Source organism: Nyctibius grandis, chromosome 7 (genome assembly GCF_013368605.1).
Source record: "Nyctibius grandis isolate bNycGra1 chromosome 7, bNycGra1.pri, whole genome shotgun sequence".
Classification (NCBI taxonomy): domain Eukaryota; kingdom Metazoa; phylum Chordata; class Aves; order Nyctibiiformes; family Nyctibiidae; genus Nyctibius; species Nyctibius grandis.
In genome coordinates this window covers 54,140,071-54,166,261 of record NC_090664.1, presented here as the reverse complement: position 1 = coordinate 54,166,261, position 26,191 = coordinate 54,140,071, and the positions used below count along the sequence as shown (strand labels likewise).

The 26,191-nt window shown below is 43.0% G+C and overlaps 1 protein-coding gene across 1 annotated transcript in view; it reads left to right on the top strand.

Moving 5' to 3' along the window:
• The window catches only part of OXSR1 (oxidative stress responsive kinase 1), a 96,932-nt gene extending 70,942 nt beyond the window's left edge, over positions 1 to 25,990 (top strand). Inside the window, exons 7-18 of the mRNA XM_068405040.1 lie at positions 1,254 to 1,355; positions 3,948 to 4,081; positions 6,581 to 6,629; positions 9,826 to 9,891; positions 10,139 to 10,261; positions 14,908 to 14,943; positions 16,604 to 16,759; positions 19,316 to 19,389; positions 20,210 to 20,262; positions 20,699 to 20,767; positions 22,349 to 22,413; positions 23,306 to 25,990. Of these exons, the coding sequence (XP_068261141.1) occupies positions 1,254 to 1,355; positions 3,948 to 4,081; positions 6,581 to 6,629; positions 9,826 to 9,891; positions 10,139 to 10,261; positions 14,908 to 14,943; positions 16,604 to 16,759; positions 19,316 to 19,389; positions 20,210 to 20,262; positions 20,699 to 20,767; positions 22,349 to 22,413; positions 23,306 to 23,380 (1,002 nt within the window). The 3' untranslated portion in view covers positions 23,381 to 25,990. The remainder of the gene's footprint in view (positions 1 to 1,253; positions 1,356 to 3,947; positions 4,082 to 6,580; positions 6,630 to 9,825; positions 9,892 to 10,138; positions 10,262 to 14,907; positions 14,944 to 16,603; positions 16,760 to 19,315; positions 19,390 to 20,209; positions 20,263 to 20,698; positions 20,768 to 22,348; positions 22,414 to 23,305) is intronic.
• Positions 25,991 to 26,191: the final 201 nt, after the last annotated feature.

Here is a 26,191-nt window from a genome sequence, read left to right as displayed (position 1 = left end):
ATGTCCCAAAGTTATTCTCAAAACCTAAAAATAGTGTGAGGGCGGAAAAAAACACCCTTACAGCATATTTCTTCCTACACTGCGTTCTTTTAAATTATACTAGATATCTGTGCTTGTTTAGTTAAATGACTTGAAATCTGTTCATAATGGTGGCATCCATAAGCTGAGGCACTTCAAGAAACCTCTCAGACCTTTAATGTTCATGAAAATGCTGCCTACAGAGTGGAAGAAATTAATGCAAGATATAAACTCCTGTTGCTATAATAAATTTCAATTAAACTAGAGTATTATATGAAAAATAGTGCAAGAGGGTTTTTTGTTTGTTTGCCAAAATTCAAGATCATCTTAAAGGTAGTTTGGGGAACGTGTTTGGCTCCGTCACAATGAGTGTCTTTCTAAAGCTTGCTAGGTTAGCTGAACACAATATCCCTATTAGCTTTGCTCTGATTCAATATTCATTTTTCCATAATCTAGCAAGAAGAAATACAAACCGTTCTAAGCAGCCAAAACACTTTGATTTTTGTAGCTGCTCTTGAAGTTAGTACATAATGTCTCTCCCCTACAGTGGAGAGAGCAAGTGCCAAAATATTACCTAATGACAATGAGGAAGTAACTGCTTTGGCATATGAAATATTTTTTCCTGTGCATGAGGGGAAGTAAATGCTATAAATTTTCCTGAACAAGTCTGTGTTTTCAATGTCAAGCACAGAAGCTACTATTAATTAGTGGAGGGAAATACTACTCTGCAGACAGGAATGAGGGGCTTTTTACTGAGCTGGTGTGTACTGAAGTTTCAGGATTGAGCATATTTGCAGTCAGATTGATTAAGCGGTTGACTAAAAGTGTAGTGAGGCATATGTCCCAGGGGGATAACAGTCCATCTATTAACTATGAGAGTTTCATTATACTGTTTAATGACTCTGTGTCTATGTGTAGAAGGTGGAGCCTGGGTTAACCCAGTGCCCCTTTATGTTCTACACGTGGAGAGGTTTATGGCAGATCAGTCCTAGTTGCACAGTTCACAACCATAATTTTCATCAGACTGTGACTTCTAAAACACCTCCTCAAAGGTATAAGGAGCTGGAGGGGAGAGGAGGAAGTGTTCTTTCCATCTCTTTAACACTATAGTGCTGGCTTTTCCAAATTCGAGGGGAAAGGAAGGAAAGGGTGAAAGGATGTGTAATAGGCTAAAGAAAAGGGTTGTAGTGTAGGATGGCAAGAGGCACATGCTAACGTCCTCTAATATTTTTCAGGTCAGAGGATACGATTTCAAGGCAGACATCTGGAGTTTTGGCATCACTGCTATTGAACTGGCTACAGGGGCAGCTCCTTACCATAAATACCCGCCAATGAAGGTGAGCAAGTCTTCAGATACTTGTGCAAGATAAAGGACCAGTGCGTTCTGTGGGTGTTTCCAAGAATTTGGCCAGCATGCTTTGTTGAAGAGTTTGTCCTCTCAACTTGCACGTGTGGATCACAATGTTCTTGGATTTATCTGAAGTCACCTTTTAAAAATATGCCACTTAGTCAGCATTGTCTGAAACTGCACAGTTCTTATTTAGATCCTGAGTCTCACCGGGGTCACCATTCTTGAGGAAAGTGCTGTATGTTTTAATCCTGGAGCCTCTGAAGGCAGCAGATGTTTTTAGAGCTATGAATAATGGTTCAGAAAATGTTATCTGGCATCCAGTGACACTGGGATGGTGAGCCATTTCTTCTCCTGCACTGGTAATCGTTCTTGGTACCTCTCAGAAATCCTGTTATGAGTTATCCAAAAGAATGTCTTGTTTTGTTTCCACTGAACCAGTGGAAAGTGCCACATCAGTACGAAACGGTGTGATATCAGCAACATTAATATTTTATTGAAGTTGAGGTGGAAGAAGTGTTCTTGTTTAAACACTGACACTTCAAAAATATTTTTAAAAATATCTTGAACTTTAGATTGCCTTATAGTTTGGCTAAGTTTCCCTATTTCCTGACCTATTTTCTTGAACCAGGAGCTACTTCCAACATGCCCCCATCAGCTGAGGTCTGAAGCATCCTGTCCTTCTACTAAACTTTGAGGTCTTCTTCCTTAGGCCCTTTGTGAGATCTGATGGGGCCCTGTTTCAATCACAAAACTTTGAGCCACTTTGGCCCACCCTCCTGAAGGCCACTTTGCTTCTAAGCCTGGAATGTGTGCTCCCTTGACTGAACAGGAGAGGATGGAGAGCCCTTTCAGTAACTCCATAGCTTATGGTTAGACTAGTTACCTGCAATATGAGGCCTGTGGGTGCCAAGTTGCTCAATTTGAGGCAAACCATGGGGCAGGCTTTCCTTTTCTGAGTCTTTTAACTATGGGAGTGCTGTGCAAGTTGCGTGTCATCTCTTTAGGACCTGGGTGTATCTTTAGGACCTGGGTGTATCCCCTCCCACCCTGCAATTACAGTAGTGTTTGGGAGTCCAGTAGCTCCTAACTCGTTAGAACAGGCACATCCATGTATTGCTTTCAACGCCAGGACTTCGCACTGGTTTAACTCTTGTAGAACAGAATTCATTTAAAGATTTGTCATCTCTGTGCAGGGACTGTTGAGTAGCTGAGTGGTTTAGAAATGCCATTAAAGTTTGTACCATCTCAGTGATTGTGGCAGAGCAGCGAGGAGTTCAGGGAGATTTGTTGCTGATTTAGCTGTTGCTGTTTTCATTGATATTTCCTTCTGTGCTGTGCTGTAGCATTTTGCAGTAGCTTCTGCAAACTGTACTTCTGTTCATTGTGTTCTGAATGCACGGGTTGTAGCTTTGGATACAAAGATGGCCTGTTTAGTATTGTTTGTTGTCATGTGGTAGGTAGAATTATGAGTCTTCAATTCTGTTAGGTGTGGGTTCCAGTCGTGCAGCCTGCAAGAGGACCTCTGTGTTTTATTTATTGAATGTAATTGTATTTCACTGCAGATTAATTTTGTCATGCAGAAAAATGACCAATGCATTAAGTGACCCTCCAAGGAGAGGGGAAAACAGCAGGGAATTCTGTCATGGACTGTATAATTTCAGCTAGATTGATGGACTCTGGCTGCCCTAAGCAATATAGCTGTTGAAAGCTATTTAAATGTGCAATGTGCTGCTTCCTTTTCTAAAAATAGATATTCATCTGTATGTCAGTGACAAGTGAATATGAAAATGAGTAACTTACTTCCTTTCCTTCAGAATAGGAGTGGTGTGAAGGAAATAATCTGTTTGGCTTGATGGGCACTTGTGTGAGAAATGTCTTCACCTGCTGTCGCATTGGTACATGGAAGTGAACCCTTGTATTTTTTTTATGTTGCCCTTCTACTTTTACATTAATTTCTATCTAAGAAATACCCGCAGGGAGATCTAAACAGAGCCTGTGAAGCAAATGCTTGTCTCAAATGAGGAAGGCTGGTAGAAGTTCTACTGTGCTTACACCTTTAATCACACCAAACAGGCCTGAAAGCACATCCCGACCTTGTGTTTGGCTCGCAGACTGCACCATGGGCCAGGAGATGTGATGGAAAACAGCAGCAGAGGCTGTTGAGTATAAATTAGCCTGGCTTCTCAAGGAAAGGAGATGGAGGTAACTATCTCTAGATCCTGACATATGAGTCTTGAACCTCTCAGCTGACAGAATTTGCAGAGGTGTAAAGGTTTTGAAAATAATTGCTTCTACAAAGTTAGTGAATGCGGGAAACAGAGGGAAGAGGAGAGACCCTGTAACTGCCTTGAGGAAAATGTTAGGTGAGTTTTTGCTGTCTGGTGAGTGCAAGGAAACAGTCTAAATTGTAAGAAACTTCAGTCTGAGCTTAGGCTACTCTCAGAGAGCCGTTGTAATGAAACAGTCCTTGTTGACCAGACGCTTGATTAAAATGCTTGTCTAAAGTACAGTGTTCCCAAGATCTGTCTCTAACAAAGGCCAAGAAAAATCTCATTGCCAATAGACATAATTCTTTCAGGTTTTAATGCTGACGCTACAAAATGATCCTCCGTCTTTGGAAACTGGTGTGCAAGATAAGGAGATGCTGAAGAAGTATGGGAAATCATTTAGGAAGATGATTTCATCATGCCTACAAAAAGACCCTGAAAAAAGGTAAGAACAGGTAACACCAAAATAAATTAAGAAAAAAACCCTAAAACAAACCCACAAAAGTCATTGTATTCCATATTTTTTAAAGCCAGTACATTCTCTGCCCGTCCAGCCTTTCAGTCACAATGAACACAGCGATCTTGCTGTGTGCCTGCAAATTCTCTTGGCTCTCCTTAGTTTTAAGGATAAATGTCTGGCATCGTGCCTGGCCAGGGCACACACCGTCCATTTGGGTTAATGAGAGTGCATCCCAGTCCACTGCCTGTGTAGTGCCATTCTCCCTTGCCACCTCCAGCAGGTGACTGCAGTTCATGTTTTGTTCCCAGTCAAAACTGCTCTGTGTTTATAAACCAGAAATTACACGTTGGGCAATATGTTTGTACTAGCGAAGCTTCATAAATAAACTTTTTAAAGTTTGCCAGTGCAAAGAAGGCTTTCAGTGTAGTTTTGACTTGCTCAATTATAAGTGATATTTGGTTTGGGGGGCGGAAATCAGGAGAAACACTGGCAAATTTTACTAACATGTTTTCATCAATACAGATTGCTGAAGTGACCCGATAACACTTTCAGTTGTCCATGTAACAGTAGCTTGTAACTACTCAGTGATGTTAGAGATACTACCGAGGGGGTGGTGCACATGTTGTGGTTCCCAGGGTAGCATTGTATCTTTATGTTACGGCGTTGTTGAAAGCTGCACGAGGGTCCGTCTGTCTAGGGCACTGTTTAAAACCCACAGCCTGTCCCATAGGATAGCTCAGATGTATTTCTGTGGAGGACAGTCATAGCATTTGCCAGTCTGTGAAGCTGTTTAAAGGAGTGTTCATCCTGCATTAAAAATAGCGTTCCTTAAAATGCAAAAGTAAAAACACAAGCATTCCCACAGATCAGTTTTTATACCTCTTAGTTTTCTTTTTTTTCCTCAGTAAGCAAACTAATTCTGGAAAGGAAGAACTCCCTTTATAAAATAATGAAGACATTTTTCAGTTCCCTCTTGTGACAGATCCAGGCACAAAGGCTTCTCGCGCATCATGAGAGGGGATCTCTATCTTCTAACGAGCTTTACACTTGAAATGCTTAATGAATCCAGTGGAGTGCTTGATAAATGCTGATAGCAAGGTTTTTTCCCAGCATGATGTTTTTTCTCCTTTCTAAAGCGTATCCTATCCCTGCAGGTTAGCATGTGTGCTGATCAGAATTAAACATAATCACTTTGAGTGGTGGCATACCCCTTCTCTCTTCTCAAGCACCACTAACAGCCACTGTCATCATCCTGACTATGGGAGCAGGAGGTCGGCCCATAACGAGCAACTAGCAGAATCAGAGATGCTTATGCATATCCTGTGGGTTCTCAAAGAGGAGAATTTAGTGCAATTACTTTTTAATTACTATTGGGGCTCCCTTGCTAAAAGGTGGATGATTTTTGTTAGATTAGTCTGAGGTAAAATAAGCCCTGTGATGAATGGCCTTTGCAAGTCACTAATTAAACTCTGTTACTATTTAAGCACAGTTTGCAGTGTGGGAAATGCTGTAAGCTGGTCCTTTCTCATGTAGGCCTGAGTCTTTAGAGAGCTCCTTCTAAAGTGACCAAAGGGTGTCTTTTACCTCCCAATATTTATCCTAAAGTCTGACTTAAAGGGGGAAATAGTTTGTACTTGTTCCTTTTCTATTTTCTTATTTTCTATTTTCTGTTTTATTTTCCTACTTATTGTTCTCTACAACTACCTGAGGAGGTTGTAGCGAGGTGGGTGTTGGCCTCTTTTCCCAGGTAACAAGTGATAGGACGAGAGGAAACAGCCTCAAGTTGCTCCAGGGGAGCTTTAGTTTGGATATCAGGAAAAATTTCTTCATGGAAAGGGTTGTCAAGCATTGGAACAGGCTGCCCAGGGATGTGGTGGAGTCACCATCCCTGGAGGGATTTAAAAGCCGTGTAGATGTGGTGCTGAGGGACATGGGTTAGTGGTGGCCTTGGCAGTGCTGGGTTAACGGTTGGGCTTGATCTTAAAGGTCCTTTCCAACCAAAACGATTCTATGATTCTACTAGACAAAGGTTGATTGTCCCACCTGTGTTTAACAGAACTAATTACACACATATAATCAAGTATCTCTGAAATAACTGTTACTTGCAGATGATGAGTACTGCCCTCCTGCTGTAGATGATGGTCCTTCATTTCAATTTTGAGCAAATTGTTTCTGTGATCCTATCAAACTGGCTCTAAGAGCCTTAAGTTCAGCATCAAAATGGGAGCAACTTCTCCCCCCTGCCCCCACGTTATTCACTGCTTTTGAACAGAATAGGCTTTGATCAGAATACTCTGAGTGTTTAAAAGACTGCTGGTGTGAAATTTACTTGGAATACATTGACTGATTTTTAGGGGAATTGTGCAGGAGAAGCTGATGCCCTTATGAGATGCCATGTTACAACAAGCTGCAGCGACCTGGAAGACAGTTGTGTTGAAAGGGAGCATTTATAATTGTCTTTTCTACATCTGTTTTTATTGACAGACCGACAGCAGCAGAACTCTTAAGACACAAATTTTTCACGAAAGCAAAGGTAAGAAAACACTTCCTAACCAGATCTGTGCAGAGGCTGTGGAGAGGACTTTTCAGAAGTATGCTAGGTATGGTGACAGCTTTATTGGCGTCAGTGTGGGCTGTTTCACTGAGGGCCAGCGTAGCTGAGTGAGTTGAATGGGTCATTGTGAACGACCCGAATGAAACCCCTCTTCTGTACCTCCTTGTGTATGCTGCTATTAAGAGAAATTATCTAGAAATTCTTGAGCGTTTAAATGTCTTTCAGTGGCTTTGGGGGTTTCTTTCTTCTCTCGTAATGGTGCCATTCTGGCTGCCTGTCCAGCCATAAAGGTCTCTGTGGCAGTCAGCGTAACTTATATTTTAGTAAGCTCTATAATCAGTGTATGCAAAGCAGTGAATGGGGCCCACTGTGCAGAGGGCTACCTAAAACTATTTCACCCTGTGTTGCCTTATGGAAAGTGAAGATCCTGTGATCCAAAATAGTAGGAAGCTCCCATTTCTAGCCTTGATGTGAACTGCCAGTGAGCATTTCTGTAATTACTGCCTGGAGATTAGTGCATATGCAATGTGCAAGGTCTTATTGAGGGAGACAGACAGAAATAATATAAGGGAGAATTTATATTTCCATGGGAATGAGGAAATGTGTTCTGTTTGCTTATTTTTTCTGTGACATGTTTGTGATCAAAATACATGGGTTTTATAGCAGAACACAGATTAAACTGTCAAAAAGATACCTGATACCTGGGATAGCACAGCAGCATCACCAATTAATCAAAGTAGTTTTCAGCTCCCAGATATTAAGATGCTTAAGTGGAAGTGGTCACACCTAGGTGTCTGTACAGGAGCTGGAGGTCCTATTAAAGTTGACAGAAATCTTAACAAGTGCAACCAAGGAAGTCTGGAGAGTGATCCAGTTTATGAAATGTAGGAGTTTGATTCAGGGCAAGTTTGATTGTTGTCTGGGCTCTTGGCAGTGTTAACTAGGTTTTCATTGTCCGTGATGGGATTTTAGGCAACTGAATAGTCTGTGTCTCTACACAGGATACACACTTGGTGTCCAAAGTGACAAGATGGTTTACACATTGCTGACCTTTCTCCATTTGGTTATGCGAGTTCTGGTTCATGTTATACTTCATTGTGTGTAGAATCTCCTTCATGCTTTCATTAAGCTGCTGCAGAGTAACATATTAGCATATGCGGTGATAGAAAATTAACACTATTGTAAATGAGGCAATACTTAAACCGGCACCCGGAGTGCAAGTGTGTGCCAGTTAACACTCGGTGTTAAATTACTTCCATATATTGGCCACTGCCAAACTGACAGTTGTAACCTGAGGATGGAAGAGTCCAACTTCTACACATCTATGTTGAACTATATATATAGATACAATCTATGTTGTGTAAAAGTATGTTTTGATAATGCTGAGAGCCACTTACAGGGAAGCGACAGTGTGTGCATTGAGGCTCTCCATCCTGCATGCAAGAAACCGTCACGGGGGAGTTCTGGGAGCGCTTCATGGGCAGGATGTCAGGGCTATCCAACCTCACTCGTGTGGTGTGAAATACCCAGCCTGCTTCCCCTGCAGCCAGCAGTTTGGCTCTGCAGTCAGGTGGTTGGAAAATTGTACGCTCAGGAGGGCACACGTTAGCCAGCCCGGAGTAGCTCGCTGAAGAGGAAATCTAATATCATAAAGCATCATGGCAGTTTCCCAATATTTAATCTGTTGTGCTCACTGCATTTACTTCCTTTCTAAACATCATATGCTGTACATTTTCTTCATAGAATCACAGAATGGTTTAGGTTGGAAGGGATCTTAAAGATCATCTAGTTCCAACCCCCTGCCACAGGCAGGGACACCTTCCACTAGACCAGGTTGCTCCAAGGCCCATCCAACCTGTCCTTGAACACTGCCAGGGAGGGGGCAGCCACAGCTTCTCTGGGCAACCTGTGCCAGTGTCTCACTACCCTCACAGGAAAGAATTTCTTCCTAATATCTAATCTAAATCTCCCCTCTTTCAGTTTAAAACCGTTACCCCTCGCCCTATCACTACTTGCCCTTGTAAAAAGCCCCTCTCCTGCTTTCCTGTAGCCCCTTCAGGTACTGGAAGGCTGCTCTAAGGTCTCCCTGGAGCCTTTTCTTCTCCAGGCTGAACAGCCCCAACTCTCTCAGCCTGTCTCCATAGCAGAGGTGCTCCAGCCCTCTCATCATCTTCATGTTCCCCCTCTGGACTCACTCCAACAGCTCCATGTCCTCCTTCTGTTGGGGGCCCCAGAGCTGGATGCAGCACTGCAGGTGGGGTCTCACGAGAGCAGATTAGAGGGCAGAATCCCCTCCCTTGACCTGCTGGCCATGCTGCTTTTAATGCAGCCTAGGATATGGTTGCCTTTCTGGGCTGCAAGCACACACTGCTGGCTCCTGTTGAGCTTCTTGTCAGCCATCACCCCCAAGTCCTTCTCCTCAGCGCTGCTCTCAATCCATTCTCCACCCAGCCTGTATTTGTGCTTGAGATTGCCCTGACCCACATGCAGGACCTTGCACTTGGCCTTGTTGAACTTCATGCAGTTCGCACAGGCGCAGCTCTCAAGCCTGTCCAGGTCCGTCTGGATGGCATCCCTTCCCTCCGACGTGTCAACCACACCACACAGCTTGGTGTCGTCGGCAAACTTGCTGAGGGCGCACTCAATCCCACTGCCCATGTCACTTTTTTTTTTCAGCCACTCTAACTCCTCTTGCCCTAATTCCTGGGTCTCATTACTCCAGCATATATTGATTCCTGCATCCCGGCCTGCCTGTCATCTGAAGTTTGCTTTTGACAGTTGGACAGGCATAAATTTAGGGGCAAGATAAAGCAAAGTGGCTGGATCCAGGTGGTGTAGTATCCACGAATGGAAGAACGCCAAGTGTCTCAGCAGGGTATCAGATGCTGCGATATAAGCATAAAGCATGTTCTCCAGTAAATGAGACAGAATAGTATACAAATCCTCGGTTGTTCATTCCGTATCACTTTGCATAGGGAAAGCGCAACCATGGTCTTAGAAGGTATTTAGGATGCAATCCAAAGGATGAAAGTGGTTACTATCTTTGGGGGAATAGGGATGAAACAAGTGAAACAGTTTCTGCTAGAAATAGTGTAACAATTTCTTTATCAGAGACTCTGGATGAATCAAAGGGCGTTTTCAGCAATGCAAACGTTCGCTATTTTTTCTTTTGCAGAATAAAGAATTTTTACAAGAGAAGATGTTGCAGAGAGCACCAACAATCACTGAAAGATCCAAAAAGGTACTGAAAACCTCCTGGGCTCTTGCTGTTACAGTTATGCTAGGTTTTTTTTTATGCTTGTGTGCACATTTTTAATGAGCATTATTGTAGCACAGCATTTTCTAGGTACAGCACTAAACATTTCAATAAAACACTTAAGCACGCTGGCAGACAGTGCAAGCTTGAAGGTGCTCTTGATTTCCTTAAAAAGATCAACTGTAGAAACTGTCTGCTTGACATATCTGTTCTCTGTCTTTGTGCTGAGCAGGTCCGGAGAGTCCCAGGTTCCAGCGGGCGTCTTCATAAGACTGAAGATGGTGGCTGGGAATGGAGTGATGATGAACTTGATGAAGAAAGTGAGGAAGGCAGAGCAGCAATTTCACAGCTCAGGGTGGGTCCTCAAACTCCGGTAGCTCTACTGTCTCTGTTTTGTTTTCTGACTGTGGTACGTCTAAATACCCCTGGGAAGCATGTGGCCTTGTTTTAAGTATGATACACAGTAAGTTATAATCCCTCCCCTTGAGTTTGTAGCAGAGAAAGCAGACTGAAGGCTGAAGAAACTGTATTGATCTCTTTTCTGTCATCATTGTGAGGCACAGCTGGTCTCATTCAGGGAGGCTGAGCATAATTTGGAACATGAATTCAGACAGTCTGCTCCCAGCTCAGCATACTAATTCACTTGAGCTAGGATATTCTCTTTGTTTTTAAGGGTGCTGTCTGTCTGAGATGCTTTTCTTCAGGATGGAGCTGAAATCAGTAGGGCCCGTGCTTATGGCTGATATCTAAAACACACAGGGCCTGGTTCTGTCCCCTCAGTTACACTGAAATCGATTAGTGCTCGTAGAAAATGTTACGGCATCCCCGAAGTCACAGGGAGTGATTGGTCTAGCACTTGAAAATCCTCAGAAGAGCACAGCCCACCCCGATCCCAAACACATACACAGAAAACCCCAAACCCAGACTAACCCCCAGAAGCACAGAGGAGTAATGCGTAATGATCAACTAAAAGATTACAATAAATTTCCAGGTTGTCTTCCCCAGTAGTCAGCAGTGTGGATTTTTGCTGTAATGGCTTGCCTGTTCCCTTTCCACTGCAGCAGGAAGCTTGAAGTGGACTATGCGTTTTAATCATTCTGGAATTGAATTAGTGAGACACTGAAGGATTTTCAGAGGAAGCTTTTCAATATGAAAGGGAAAACAAGTGTTTTTTGAGTCATTTATCACTTTACAACTTTAACTTTTCTCATTTCTCTTTCATTGGTTTCCCTTCTACTGGTCATCTGTATAGACACTTAAAAGCAAAATTTTGCATCTTTTTAACATAATTTAAAGTGCTTGGGTTTTTAAAGGTCGCTATTGATGTAGTAATTCCATACTTTGTGGCAACAGCTATTGTGACTTTCTAAAGAGCTTACTATATCCAGCTTCATATTACCCAGTCAAGGAGGATCACTTGGTAACAGGTGGATACTAATTCTTGATCCTTTATAAGCTGAAATCTTCTGAATCCCTTTTGTAGGTTAAAATATAATCAAATTTTATGAGGGAATATTGTAAAAGGCCTAACTCTATGTTGGAGATTACTTAGAACTTGTTCTGTCTTGCCTCTAAGCTCAGGGTACTATGACTTAACACTGTTTACTGTGTTTTGAACAGTACTTACTTGTTTCATTCCTCTTATGCAGAAAAAAGCAGATTGACACACATGTTTAAAAGCTCCTTTTTGAGCCAATTTTTTTTTCTTGGTGCTTTGGCATATTTCCTTGTGCTGCTCTCTGTTCTGATCGCTCTAATTTGGGCTGTGCTCGGCCTTTACTTCATAGATCCATAGAATGGTTTGGGTTGGAAGGGACCTTAAAGATCACCTAGTTCCAACCCCCCTGCCATGGGCAGGGACACCTTCCACCAGACCAGGTTGCTCCAAGCCCCATCCAACCTGTCCTTGAACACTGCCAGGGAGGGGGCAGCCACAGCTTCTCTGGGCAACCTGGGCCAGTGTCTCATCACCCTCACAGGAAAGAATTTCTTCCTAATAGCTAATCTAAATCTCCCCTCTTTCAGTCTAAAACCATTCCCCCTCGTCCTATCGCTTCATGCCCTTGTAAAAAGTCCCTCTCCAGTACCTTCAGGTACTGGAGGCTACTATAAGATAGACTTCTAGGTCTCCCATTCAAGAAACATTTAGGATAGGTGTTGGAGCAGTAGGTCTCAATTCAGTTACCTAAATGTAGATGTATATTGTCGTTTTGGAGGCACCCTGTGTAGATATAACACAGAACTTTAGGAGACCTCTACTTTTCTGGACACCAGGAAGGATACCGTGGCATCTTAGGCCTTACTGCATGTCTGCCTATGTACTTGAATCCTGCCCTGGGTGTCTTTTTCTCTGTATAGCTTTTGAGTAATTTTCTTCTACCTGAAGATGAAAGGATAGAAATGCCTGTGCACCTCCTCCGTTTGATTCCTTTTCAAGCAGTCTTAAGACTTGTATCCAAACTGCCAGTGTTTGCCACAAATATGGTGGTGTTATTGAGGACTAGTGTTAGTCCTGTGTTTTGGCCATGTTTCAAACACAGGGTGTAAATTCCACCTGCCTGTAATCCTTCTGCAATTTTAACTAAATTGTAAGATAGAATAACTTACATTAACTAGGTGTCATCTTTTATTCCTGCCCACGGCAGAGGGGTTGGACAAGGTGGATCTTTAAAATTCCTTTCCAACCCAACCCATTCTGTGATACCGGCTGTACCTGCATTTTATTGCTGACACCCTTGAAGTACAAGAACAGCTTGCAGATTGACTTACTTTGCTAATATACTTCAGTATTATCCTGCATAAAAGTTTCTGCAGAAATGTCAAGTGTTTCTATTTTTCGCTTGTCTCCACAGAAAAAAATAGGGTGAATTTACTATGTACAAACTTGTATTTTACAAGTCTCTTGCTAGGACTGCACCTGAAAGCAGACAAGTGTTTATTACAAACAACCAGAAATATCTGCCCAGTTCATTGAATAAGCTGACTTGCCGGCTCAACGTTACCTTTTGGATATAAAGACTTACTGAACTTCATAGAATCATAGAATCACAGAATGTTAGGGGTTGGAAGGGACCTCTGGAGATCGAGTCCGACCCCCCTGCCAGAGCAGGACCAATCTAGGGCAGGTTACACAGGAACGCATCCAGACGGGTCTTGAAAGTCTTCAGAGAAGGAGACTCCACCACCTTTCTGGGGAGCCTGTTCCAGTGCTCTGTAACCCTTACGGTAAAGAAGTTCTTCCTCATGTTGAGGTTGAACTTCTTTGCTCTCAGTATATAAAACCTTGAATTCAAATTAGGGCAATTGTGCTATGTGGGCTCTTAAATCATTCACCTTCCATTACTCAATAAATCTGTGCAGTGGCCTGCTGCGTGGTCACGTTTCACTGGTTACTCACATCACCTCTGATCACACAAGCAAAAGTGAGTTAAAACCAAGATATATATCAGCACATCTCTCAAGTCATCCTATTTGTGCCTTAATTAGGTAAACATCTTTTAATGTTTGTCCTATTTGCTTTCTGTCCTTAGTTTCCCTCTGTGTGCCATTTATCTGGGTTAGTTGTTAGCTGTGGGGCAGGGCCAGTGTTTCCATACTTGTCTGTACAGTGTCCAGCACACTGATCTTTCAGACAAGTGCCTTTTGGGTTATTCCTTGAGGCATCTTGGTACTCTTGGATATGAGCTTTGTGCTTGCAGCCGTGGCCTGCAGCTGTGGAGCATGGCTGGTTATCTCTGGGAGCAATGCCACCTTTTTCATCTTGCCTGGTAACTGTCAAGTGAAGGCTCAGCATGTTGAGATGGATTTCAGGCTTTACCTTTCCAGCTGCGTGACTTTTTTTTCCTGACGCTGTCTGCACATAGTCACCATGAAGGAACTGTTTCTTCTCCTCCTGTCCAGAGGGCTTTTTGCAACTTGCTGTTCTGAGAAGAAGAGCTTTTACTTTCTCTCATGAGAAACCTGTGGGTCATAGGTTACAAATTGCTCTGATCTGCATTGGTTAAGTTAGTGGCATTGGTTGGGGCATAAACTGGCTGAAGTTAAGATAGCGGCATGATGAGACTTATGTTCTTCTGTCAAACGTCCTAATTGCAACCTGTCTTTTAGACCATTGTGTGGAGAAGGAACATCTATTTTATTAATCCCAGCATGGACCAAGCCATCTCACCTGTCCATCTCCACATGGAAACTGGACGTGTTAGAAGTCAAAGCTGCAGGCTCTCTTAACTGCAGGGCTCTCCAGGAGCACTTGGCGATTCCTTCCTGTACATGTGAAATAGCTCATGCACGTTATCTTTGTTTTACCGATAAGCGAAGATGGTTGCATTACTTTGACTGCCCTTTCCCCTTCATTCCACTGATCTCTTTGTTTCACTGCTGAACTTGTGTACAGCTGTCAGTTTTCTGCTTTCTGTCGTGGAGATCATAGCACAATGCAGAGTCCAAGGGCAAGGAGAGCAGGCGAGAGATTCCTTTCTATAAAGCAGCACAAGTTTTCCCCCCTCCCCTCCCTCCCCAAGGTTTTGTATGGTTTAAGCAAGTTGATTTGCAAACTAGTTCCCGAAGTATACGAAGGGGATTTGTTTCCTAGCAGAATTCAGCAAGGCAGATTTGTGTGGCTTATCCTTTTCTGCCAGACTTGGGTAGCTTAAAATGGATTTTGCCATCTTGGTGCACAGGTAATTTGATCCAATCTGAGTGATCTTCAAGAGTAGTGGATTTTGCTAATGGTTAACAATGATAGCAGCTTAAGGTATTGTATAGCACTGTGTAAATATCAGCTGCAAGTTCTGAAACATGACTGTATGTTTCTGGGTGGTATGATATGATTACGTTGCCAACAGATTTTGTGGTGTCCCTTTTATTATGCTGATTAATACATATATGTAACTTGAAAGCAATTATGTAGATTCCAGATGTTCAATATGGTTCTGACAAGTCCTTCTAGTCAAGAAGTTTCACTTTTGTCTAGGCAATGACAGCTTTTTCTCTGTTTTTCAGTCTCCTAGAGTGAAAGAACCTTTACAGAATTCCGAGGTAAGTTATAATTGCAAATGGCTTCCCGAAATGATGGCTCCTAGTTATTGCTGTTGTTGCAAGGAACATGTTTTTATTAGCCTTTGCAAACAATGTTGTGTGAAGTAGAAGCTAGTTACCTAGCTGACCTCTGCTTGAAAACTTCCCTATAAAAGGAATCATGGGCTGTGTAATGCCAAGAGGTCTTTCTGAAGTAAGTTTTGTGTATATCTTTTCAACTTTACTTGCTATGGCAAAAGTCTGTTCATTGTAAGATAATGAACTGATCACAAGAACAGCCTAAGCAGAACAACTGTGTTCTGATTTCCCCTTTAAAAAAAAAAACCCACAACAAAACACAACTTTAAAACGTCTGTTTTGCATAGTCTAATAAACTGGTTTGGAACCTATGCTCAGAACTGTGAAATAAATCTGTAGTAGTATTTAATAGCAAACAAAACTTCAGTTGCAATTTATAATCTGCCTTCAGTTCTGTCCTGTGTTTCTTACATTAGGAATATTAGAATATCTTAATCTTTCAGTGGAAGAGACTGCTTATCTTCTAGCGACTGTGCTATGTCTTTTTTTCCTTACCTGTGTGGAAAGATAAACAGAGCTGTCTCCTAGAAATTAGTCTTGGGTTAGGCTGTCGTGCTCTTCCTTCATCTGTTTCCAAGGATTGCTTATAAAGGGAGAGATTAAGAAAGACTACAGTTCTGGCACTGTAATTTGACGTAAGCTCTAAAAAGCTGAAAACCAGAATCCCTTTGGGGTGAATTTCCCCATTGTGACACATCCCTTAATATACATTGTGATTTGGAGGTCTGCTGCCCACACTTTCAATAGTCAAGGTGATTTATATTTCCTACAACTTAGCAGAGTAAGTTGGAGGGCACACTGAATGAAGTGCCATCAAGCTTACGGTTCTTTGGCTACCATGCCAAAATCAGTTTCTCTATTCTGAATTGCACAAGAGGTAAAAAAGGTTAAAATTTCATTTAACTCTTTTCTCTCACCCTCAAATTAATTGCATATGCTTTTTTTTTTTGTGCAAGGGACTAACTTTAAGTCCAATCCTAAACAGTGGTCTTGTGTGTTTTCAAGAACTTAAGCTCTGAATTCCGTTTTCAGTTGAATGTCTGTATTGCTCTGACTGACATTTGTTTTACGAGTGGATAAATTGTCGATAGTTACCTTAATGCTTTGCTAGACTGTGTTCTTTGAAAGGCACTACAAGTCAAAGCAGAGTTGCTCTGCTGTGACTGCATGGCTACTTGGAAATATAAGTAGGACTTGGATTCCGAGAAGGGGGGAAACCAAAGGATAGGGTGCTCTTGTCCAAGCTAGGATATGAGCTGTGTGCATCCAGCCTTGCTAGCTGCAGAGTGTAATTTTTCTCCCAAGGTCTACAGTCATGCTGCTATCTTGATCTCTTATCCTTCTTTACTGGTGAGTAAAACTTGAAAATACCAGGGCAGAAAGGGTCCCTGGACACAAGGAAACTTTAAATCCCTTGAACACCAACTTGGGTTCAGTGTTAGTGTCCTGAAGGCCTAGGAATGCCCTTGGCACTGAACTTCTCTAAGTGATTTATGCAGCAAACAATCAGTTTTTGGAAAGCTGGTGCTTGAATCAGAATTCTTTAGTTCCTTTTCTCATTAAAATGCCTTTTTGCTTGCAGCTATTCCCATCAGCTGAGCCGCCAGGTCCTTCACTCAATGCTCCAGCACAGGCACCTACTCAACTACCTCAGGCTGCAGGACAAGTACCTGCACAACCTCAAACTGCTGTACCTCCACCTAGTCAGGCTCCTCCAGCAGCCCCAGCAGCAGCCCAGGTAAGATCAGAAACCCTTCACACCAGCTTCCAGCCTTGCACTTTGCCGTTCTGTTCAAGACTTGCTAAAATGATCTGAAGCTGTGAAGGTTGCTTGTCTGGAGTTGATTTAGTGCTGCTCCTTATGCAGAAGTGACAGCTGGCCTAGTGGCTTGCAAAAGGAATACAGTCAACGTGGGTGCGGCAGTTTTTCATGCCTATTCTGTGGGTGAGCAGTGACTTTTTATGCTGGGGAGTGGACTCTGGTTTGAGGCAAGGTTAAAGGTAAGAAAAAAGAGTCTCATTTAAGCGGCAGCTGCTTGTTCCTGGTATTTAAGGTGCAGTACAAATAGAGTCTGATTGTGTCTCTTGGCATCATTGGCATCTATGGGATAAGAGTGGAGGGAAAAGTGAGAGGAAGAAACTAGAACATGCAAGTTCTCCAGGCTTCAGAAGAGAGAGACAGGAGGCCTAGGTTAAAACTGTCCTTGTGGCAGTCAAAAATTGTGGGGAAACTCCATCTTTGGGAAGCTCTGAACCTTGTGATGCTTTCAAACACTTCCATTTCAAGCAGAGAGGGGAGAATGGACCTTTGAGGGGAAGTACAGGCAATGTGAAAGCTTGACAGGTTTGTGTTTAATTCTTAGCTACATCACCCCTAAGTCGGATGTAGGTCAGATAGGCAGGTATAGCAAAGTCAGTAAAGAGCTCTGACTTGTGTTAAAAGAGAAAAATGGCCAACCCAGATCATTACTGAGACACTTGGAACAGGTCTTGTGGTTTGCTGGAGTAAAGCACTGCGGAGTTTGCCAAACTCCTCAATGGTGGCACCTCTTTTATAAAAGACACTAATGCTCCTATGTGTTGATGGGGAGAGGCTGTCACTGTTGGAGGGGGCCAAGCTACCATCACCCTTTGGCAGACCCAAGGGGAAGAGACTTGGCAGTGTTGGTCAGAATAATAACTCTTAGGCTTACTCCTTCCTAGAAATGTTTCATTATTTCTATTTTAAAGAACGTAGAAAGATACATATATCACTTCAGTGCAGTCAGCTCATGTTCCTGTTTACAGTACTGTTAAAGACAGTGCATTAGTCATTAAACAAAAATAGTGGAGTTGGGGTCTGACATCTTCTTGGCTACATTAAAAGTAGCTTTAATACTTAAATCAAGCCCCTTCAAATCTCTTGAAAAAGGGCCAGTGTTTAATCCCTGAATTTTATGCAGCAGTTGAAACACCAGCAGCAGTGAAGGCCAGCACTCTGTTCGGTAAAATGAAGTACCAAGTGTTGGTCTCGGTTAGTGTTTTGATTTGCACTAGCAGAGTATCTTGCTCCCTGCCATTAGTGCCCAATAGCTTATTTGTTGGTAGCTTGTCCTAAGGTGAACTTCACCTTCGTGTCAGTGTGTTCTTCTTTATAGCTCTTTTTTGTCAATATGATGTTCTTTACAGCTCGTTTTTGTCAATATGTTCTTCTTTACAGCTCTTCGTATCAGTGTGTTCTTCTTTATGGCTCTCCTCTGGTTCTTGTAGCTCGTAGGTTACTGTTTTGCAGACCTGTAGGCTTCTCTATGAACCCTTGTTTGTTTTCACTGACCTGGGAAAGCTTTCAGCTTCAGCAGAAACAAGATTGTGATCAGAAGTCCTGAGCTGCGTTGCTGACACAAGAGCACCAACAAATGGAGTAAAATACTAGTCTTAAACAAAGAGTTATTTTTTTCTCTCATGAAAAAGCAAGGGATCTAGATGAAAAAACTTGGCCAAGACTTCTAGCCTTAAATGATCAGCCTAACGTTGTGTCTGTCATTACTGCAGATTTAAAATCCCTGCCTCAGCATGTGAAGTACAGATGAGTTGTGCAGTGGAAGAGTGACCGACCCTTCTCTGTTTTGTTTGGGGTTTTTTTTGGTGGACATTAACAATTAGCCCTTTACTGGAAGTACCACAAGGGCTATAAAGAAGGACGTGTCCTGGATCTTTCCTGATGGAAATCTGCTGCTGATCAATATAAAATGCTTTGATCACATGTTCCAATAATTACTCAGAAGTACTTTAGAAGTGAAAACAGGCAGCTGTAAAATTGCTGCTAGATGCTCTTAAAGCCTTTGATTTCACAAAGAAGTAACTGAGAGTATATGCTAATCTGCCAATTAAATTATTTCCTACGTACTCTTCACAATTGTATCAGGTTTTTAAATCAGATGTTTAGGGCAGGGATTAAAACTCCATGAGGTCTTGAAGCTGTCACGAATGCCCAAAAACCTTAAGTTTTGATGCAAAGCAAGCAGTCTTTTTTACATTTAGCACTTCTTCTGAACTCTCCTGCCATTTTAGCGTTTCTCAAAGTTGTGTAGCTTTGACTCTTTTCAAGACAATTGCAGAGACAACCTCCTGGGTTACTATTTGAGCATGAAGTTCTCCTGTTTCATTAGTCTGTCCTCTTTTTCACTGTCATGTCATGATTCCAATGCAGAGTTAAACTTTTATTTGTATTTGTAGTTTATCAAGGTTCTCTCTAGTTTTAAAACCAGAGAAAGGAAGTGTTGATCTGCTTTAAAATGGTGTAATCCTATTGCAGGCCCCACCTGTCCCTGCTGCAGCTCCGGTGCAGGAAGATACGAAAGTCCCCATCAGCCTCGTACTAAGGTTACGGTAAGGACACAAACCTGACCTGTTCTGTCAAAGTGAGCCTTTGTAGAGAGGGACACTGGAAGACTTCTGTAGTGCAAGAGCTGTAGACTGAAAGAGGTTTTGATATTTGTATTAATATTCCTCAACTGTAATGGGGTGGGAAGGAGGAATTAGCTGGGTTGCCTAAACGGGATCAGTGATCCAGGGGTTTTGGCCTTGTGCTGGACCATCTTACTAGTCAGGCCCTACTTGAGACTTCAGCCAGTTCTGAGAATGAAGAGCTGTTACCCAATTCAAGACATGGATTCTGGTCTATGTCCCTAGAAATAGGCAGAAAAAGTGTTGTTAGTGCATTCTACCATCATTACACATACTGATGTTTCTCATTTAAAGAACCTGCCTCTCATCTCTGTAGACATCTTGGATGTTGATAGGCATTGGACTGTGACTTCTGAGTGTCACCTCCCAGTCATTCCTGGATGGCTGCATAATGTGTGTGCATCTGTAGTCGGTGAGTGCCTCCTTCCTCTGAAGGATGTGCTCCAAGGATATATCTGCTGACAGATATGAGTTGCTGAGACAGTGGAACAACATGGTTTTATACCAGGGAGGTGGCACTCACTTATCATGGACTTCAGCCCACTCAGACTCCGTCAAGTTGAGAGGCAGACTGTGCTGAGAACCCTGCTTCAGACGCACGCCCAAGTGATCAGTTTCTGCCCTTTGAGGGGGAGGGGTGCAGTGAATTCACTTCTCTACACAGACTGATTATTCAATGGCAGCACTTTCTTTTGGTGCAGTGAAATGGTCTCTTCTATATAAAATTCTCTTCTTTCCACAGGAATTCAAAAAAAGAGCTCAATGATATTCGATTTGAATTTACCCCAGGGAGAGGTGAGCTGATGGGAAATTCCAGTGCATGAAGGTGGTTTTGATGACGGGGAACTTTTGTGTTTGGTGTTGCGCAGTTGTGTGTATGGAGACCCTCTATGAGTGTCTGTCCACAGTGCCTTCCTAAAGGGCTTGCCTTGTGGTTGGGCTGATCACCAGTGCTTGGGGCACTGCTGGTGAGAAGACCCCTCTTGTAAAACTATCATGGATACAACCAAAGTGCAGCCCTTCAATGAATTCCAGCTCAGAGTTTGACAGCATAGCTCAGAGCTGTCTGGCTGTACCTGGTGTACACCCTAATATCCGTCTTGTGTAAACAACACTTTTGCTGTTTGGTTTCTACAAGGTCCTTTAGGTTTCTATGTGATGCCATGTCACAATTTATCAGTTGGACAATTTCTCTTATGTGGTAACTGGCTCTTGGGTTTCTCCCCAACAGATACTGCTGATGGTGTGTCTCAAGAACTCATTTCAGCAGGTCTTGTTGATGGCAGAGATCTGGTAATAGGTAATTACATATTATTTTTTTCTGCTCTGACCATTTTAGTAATTTTTTGTATGTTTAAGATGACCTGATTGGTCAGTGCTAGGTGAGTTGTCTGTGGCCTTGGTTCTCTACCCTAACAGCTCTACAGAACTGCTGTTAATTCTGTGCCAGTACATTTAGGCAACCTCTAGTCTAGAAGAACGTGATCTAGTTGGAAACATGAAGCAAATGTTCCTTGTAGTACAAAATGAAGGCTAATTGGTGCATTAGCTAAATCGTTATTATCCGACATATACGCATTGCCAAATTGCTGCACGAGCCTCTACTGCTCACAGGTCCTGTGCAAGAGAGGTCTGGGGCTGGCATCAGCCAGGCTTTTTTGTTTTAAATAGGGCTGGGGAAGGTAGTGTGAAGTGCACATGCACTAGGGCAGCAGCACAGGTTGTATGGGTATGAACAGCTACCTCTAGCAACAGTTTGCTAAATAAATGTGTCCTTCTGTGCAGCAGGTGAGACTTATGTAGGCAGTGCTTATGTTGGAGAGCAGTGTAGGGGAAAGGGACCTGGGGGTCCTAGTGGACAACAGGATGACCATGAGCCAGCAGTGTGCCCTTGTGGCCAAGAAGGCCAATGGCATCCTGGGCTGTATTAGAAGGGGTGTGGTCAGCAGGTCGAGAGAGGTTCTCCTCCCCCTCTTTTCTGCCCTGGTGAGGCCGCATCTGGAATATTGTGTCCAGTTCTGGGCCCCTCGGTTCAAGAAGGACAGGGAACTGCTAGAGAGAGTCCAGCGCAGAGCCACGAAGATGATTAAGGGAGTGGAACATCTCCCTTATGAGGAGAGGCTGAGGGAGCTGGGTCTCTCTAGCTTAGAGAAGAGGAGACTGAGGGGTAACCTCATTAATGTTTATAAATATGTAAAGGGCAAGTGTCATGAGGATGGAGCCAGGCTCTTCTCAGTGACATCCCTTGACAGGACAAGGGGCAACGGGTGCAAGCTGGAACACAGGAGGTTCCACATAAATATGAGGAAAAACTTCTTTACGGTGAGGGTGACCGAACACTGGCACAGGCTGCCCAGAGAGGTTGTGGAGTCTCCTTCTCTGGAGACATTCAAAACCCGCCTGGACGCGTTCCTGTGTGATATGGTCCAGGTAATCCTGCTCCAGCAGGGAGATTGGACTAGATGATCTTTCGAGGTCCCTTCCAATCCCTGACATTCTGTGATTCTGTGAGTGCTGACAGTTTAAATTTCAACTACAGCAAGCAAAACTGTTCCTTATACACAGGCTGCAACATCTGGAAAGGCTGCTAGTGCAAAATTAACTGGATTTCCAGGTGCAGCTGAGCAGTTTATTACTACTAATCCCACCACTTCTAGGAAAAAATTACTACCTCTGAAAAAGCAGCATAGTAACAAATGAGAGCATTTGAGCAGTTTAAAGCTTAGATCTAAGTAGATTGAGTCTAATTGAGATGTAAACTTTTATCATTTTAAAAAGTTCTAAGTTTGCTGAGTAATAGAAAGAAGCCTAATAAGTTTGGGATGTTTTTCTCTAGCCTGTCCTAATATTTGCCCATTTTTCTTTGTGTGTGTGATTTCAGTTGCAGCTAATTTGCAGAAAATTGTGGAAGAGCCCCAAGCAAACCGATCCGTCACTTTCAAACTGGTATTTATTCCTGTTGCCTCATTGAACAAGTTGTCACTTGCAAAGAGAAGGCATCGCATAGAGATGCCTGAGATGTCCACTGTAGGCATCTAATGTACACACTAAATCCTCCCTTCTTTCCCAAAGCTTCCTACTGGTTGTCTAACAGTAGGCAATGCTTGTGTCCTCTGAGCAGCACCTGGGTTAAATAACGGTGTGAGGTGATGTGCTAACACAGACATTCCCTTATCCTGGCTAATAAGCATATCAGAATGTTACAAAAGGGTGTTTTCTGGGCTTGGGATGTACACTTGCCTGGAAAAGGCAGAAATACTTCAGGGCAGGTGAGTGGGCTAAGAAATGCCAGGATTCCTTTCTTGGAGGAGGAGAATGGGGAGGGTCCAGATACATTGTCTCTGGGGAGGAAATGAGGAAATAAAGGAAAAAAAAGAGTGGGGGGCAAAAGAAGAAAGCCAAAACTAAGAGAAGATAGGCTAGGAAAGGAGAAGGAACAGCAGATGAATCCTTCAGAGGTAATTACAGAGGAAAAGAGAAAGTGTAACCAGTTTATTGGTAGTGAAGCAGTAAGTACAGTTGTTTTTTGACTCTTTCTGTAAGGAGTTTTCACTTATTTTGCCTCAGTTAGAGAGTGTAGCCCTAGTCAGAGCAGACATTAGCAAAACTTCAGTCCCAGCCCTTCCTAGCTTCAAAAAAAAAAAAAGGCAAAAAGAAGAAAATAGTGCTCAGTTTTAACTTTGGGTAGTGACAGCTGCTGAATACAGCACAAAGTTGTCCTGTGACTGCTCCCTCCCCAGACCGTACCTGATACACCTTGACGTGATGTGTAGCACGGTACGTATCGGAGGGCAGAGCACGTGTGTTGCTATTGGGATCTCTGTTCCTTGTGTTTCAGGCATCTGGTGTCGAAGGCTCAGATATTCCTGATGATGGCAAACTGATAGGATTTGCACAGCTCAGCATCAGCTAAACAATGGTCCCAGGAGATGTTTCCCAACCGAGAACCCACATGTGCATATTCGTAATGCTTCTGTTAGCCTAAAAAACAAACCACTACTGCCAAAGAATTGAACTACAGCCCCCTTCCTAGAAGCTTTAACATTTTCCTTCATAGGTTCACAAACCTTCCTGAAATTACCGATGGCGTTTACACCTTTTGTAAACAACTCTCATGTTTTTGTATCTGTCATCTCAAAACATGCAGATCCAACACGTCATTGCCTGCATGTTCATTTTATTATTGCCTTACTTTAAAGAAAAATACTACTGAGTACGAAGCAGGGGGTTCCACTGCTCTGATGATCTTGCCTAAATGTTTGCTTACATGTGGTTTCATTTTTTTTTTCACTTGCTATTTTTGCACAAGTTTTAATACTGAACGGATCTTTTTTGTTCTTTACCTGCTTCTCCTTCTATCTGAAACACCAATGTACATGTTGTTTGGGTCACCTGGAGTGCTGAGAAATCTGCTTCTCTTTGGCTGTGTTTTTTAAAACTGCTGGTTTGAATGCTTGCACCTGAGAAGGCAAGCCAAGTCTTAACCCACGGGAGGGAGAGCCGCCTTCCCTTGTGTTTGTGTTTTTGAGAAGTTCCTTGACTTTGAGGTGTTAGAAGTCAGCTTCCCTTTGTAAACTGCCTTAATTTTATTATTATTTTTTTTTTTTACCATTTTGGTTCTCTCCACATGAGTGCCAGGCATGGCATGAGGGCTGAACCTTTTAATTTACGTTAAGCAGTCCTTCCTCAAAACGTCTTTCATTCTGCATCTTAGATGTAGTCTGGTCTTGAAGCAGACCCATGAGGCATTGCTGTCTGGAAACTGGTCTTTCAGATGATCAAAAAAACATTCACGGTCAGAGGGAGAGGAGAGCTGTGTCACTCTGCATTTGGAAAATACGCACTTCGAACTGTTCCTGAAACCCAGTCTGTTATCCCTGGCTGTGCGAGTCCTCCCGACGTGTTTCCCAGTCCTTTGCAAACTGGTACCCGTGGAACCATCCCTGTCGTGTTTCACAGCAATAAAGAATCGCCAGCAGAGCGGTAGTACTGGGCAAGCGGGCGCCGGGCTGTGTCCCTCCTGCACTAACCGCTTGGGTCGACAGCCTGCTCGTCGGTCCAGGCCTCGACGTCTGATCAGGATGTCACTGAATCCCTGTCACACACGTATTTAGCTTTTCTTTCTATGTGGTGTTGAATTTGAGTTTCTACATGAATAATATAAATTATACTCTGAGTTTGATAAGAGACACTTGTAATGCAATATGTGAATAATAAATGGTGTTGATTTCTTTTTTTTTTCCCTACTGTTTCACAGTTGGCCTTTGTAACTGCTATTGGCTCTGGAGTGTTTTCTACACAGAAATTGTAAGCCTGTAATTTAACACGCAGATGGAAACGTGTTTGGTTTCCATCAGCCACCAACAATGCAGAAACAGAGTGTTAAAGCAGAACGACTGAGTTCAATTAGGACTTTTTTTTTTTATTTCCAAGTCTTCAGATGAACAATCTGTATTTATATATTGTTCTCTATGAGCAGCTGTGGAAGCTTCCTGAATTGTGCATGTTCCTTTTATACCGCCCTTGTTGCTTTTAGTCTCTAGGTGGATGGTGGGTATGTCCCCATGGGCTATTTACAGCCCCGTGGCTGGTGAGTGAAGGGGAGGGAGAGCAGAAAGAGGGTTTGGGAGCGAGAGCATCCCAGGGTGCTGAGCAGGTGCTCTCAAGAGCCCAGGAAGCGGGTGCCTGATACCAGGGAGTTGGTGGTGGCTGGGTTTGGCCAAGTGCGTGCATGCACGTGTGTGTGGCACCTCTGGCACTTTTTCCTGTTGTCTGACAGAAAGCACTCCCTACAGCTTCCCCTGTCAAACTTCTTGGCTTGGGAAGAGCAGGCTGGCATCTCAATTTTCGTGTCACCCTGTGGTCGATGTGGATGTGTTGGAAACCCTGAGGATATGGAGACAAGGTAGTCTTGGTACAGTATTATTTTCCCTTCTGCCTGCATGCCGTGGGGACCCCCTTGTTCATTTGTGTACTGGTGCTGAGACAGGTAGGACTTGAACTGCTCAAATGGAACAATGCAGCATCTATTTATTAAGTTATTCCCCACCTTCCCAAAGCCAGGACTTAGAGAGCTGGAGCTCACACTAACCCAAGGCTCCTTAGTTCTTCATGGAGAAAACAAGTAAGGAAGAAACTGATGTGTTTTGCTCTGTAGATCTCCAGATGTTTTGGGTAGGGATCCAAAATTTACTTGGGCTATTACAGTGCTAGACACCTGTCTTTTCTGATGTTGTTCCAGTAAGTGCCAATGCTGTTCATAATTGTTTTCCAGTGTCATTAAGAATTTGGTTTTTGTGCAAATTTCTGATCTGAACCTGGAAGCGGGTGATAATTCTAAGTTAGTTCCTACTTTTAAGGACAATGCTCTGTTAATGAAAACGGATCCTCTCCACAACTTTGGTGTATTGTAGATTATAATGAAAGATGTAAAATATTCAGGCTTTTTTTTCCTTTTTTGGACTTTGTATTTTACTGCATGTCTCTAATTTTTAATCAATAAAGAACAAATTGTCCATTGCCACATGTTTGGCGTGTGGTTTACATGTCGTTGGGTTGGATGGTGTATCTTGGGGAGGGGGTTTGTCTGAGTGGTGTCTGCAGCCGCTGGGGTATTTCTGTTTGGGGTGGTGCCAAGTTTGACACCCCCCAGGAGGACTCGGTGAGGAAGGGATGGGGATGCTCTGCAGAAGTTGTGTGCAGAAATGGAGCCAGGATGGCGCTT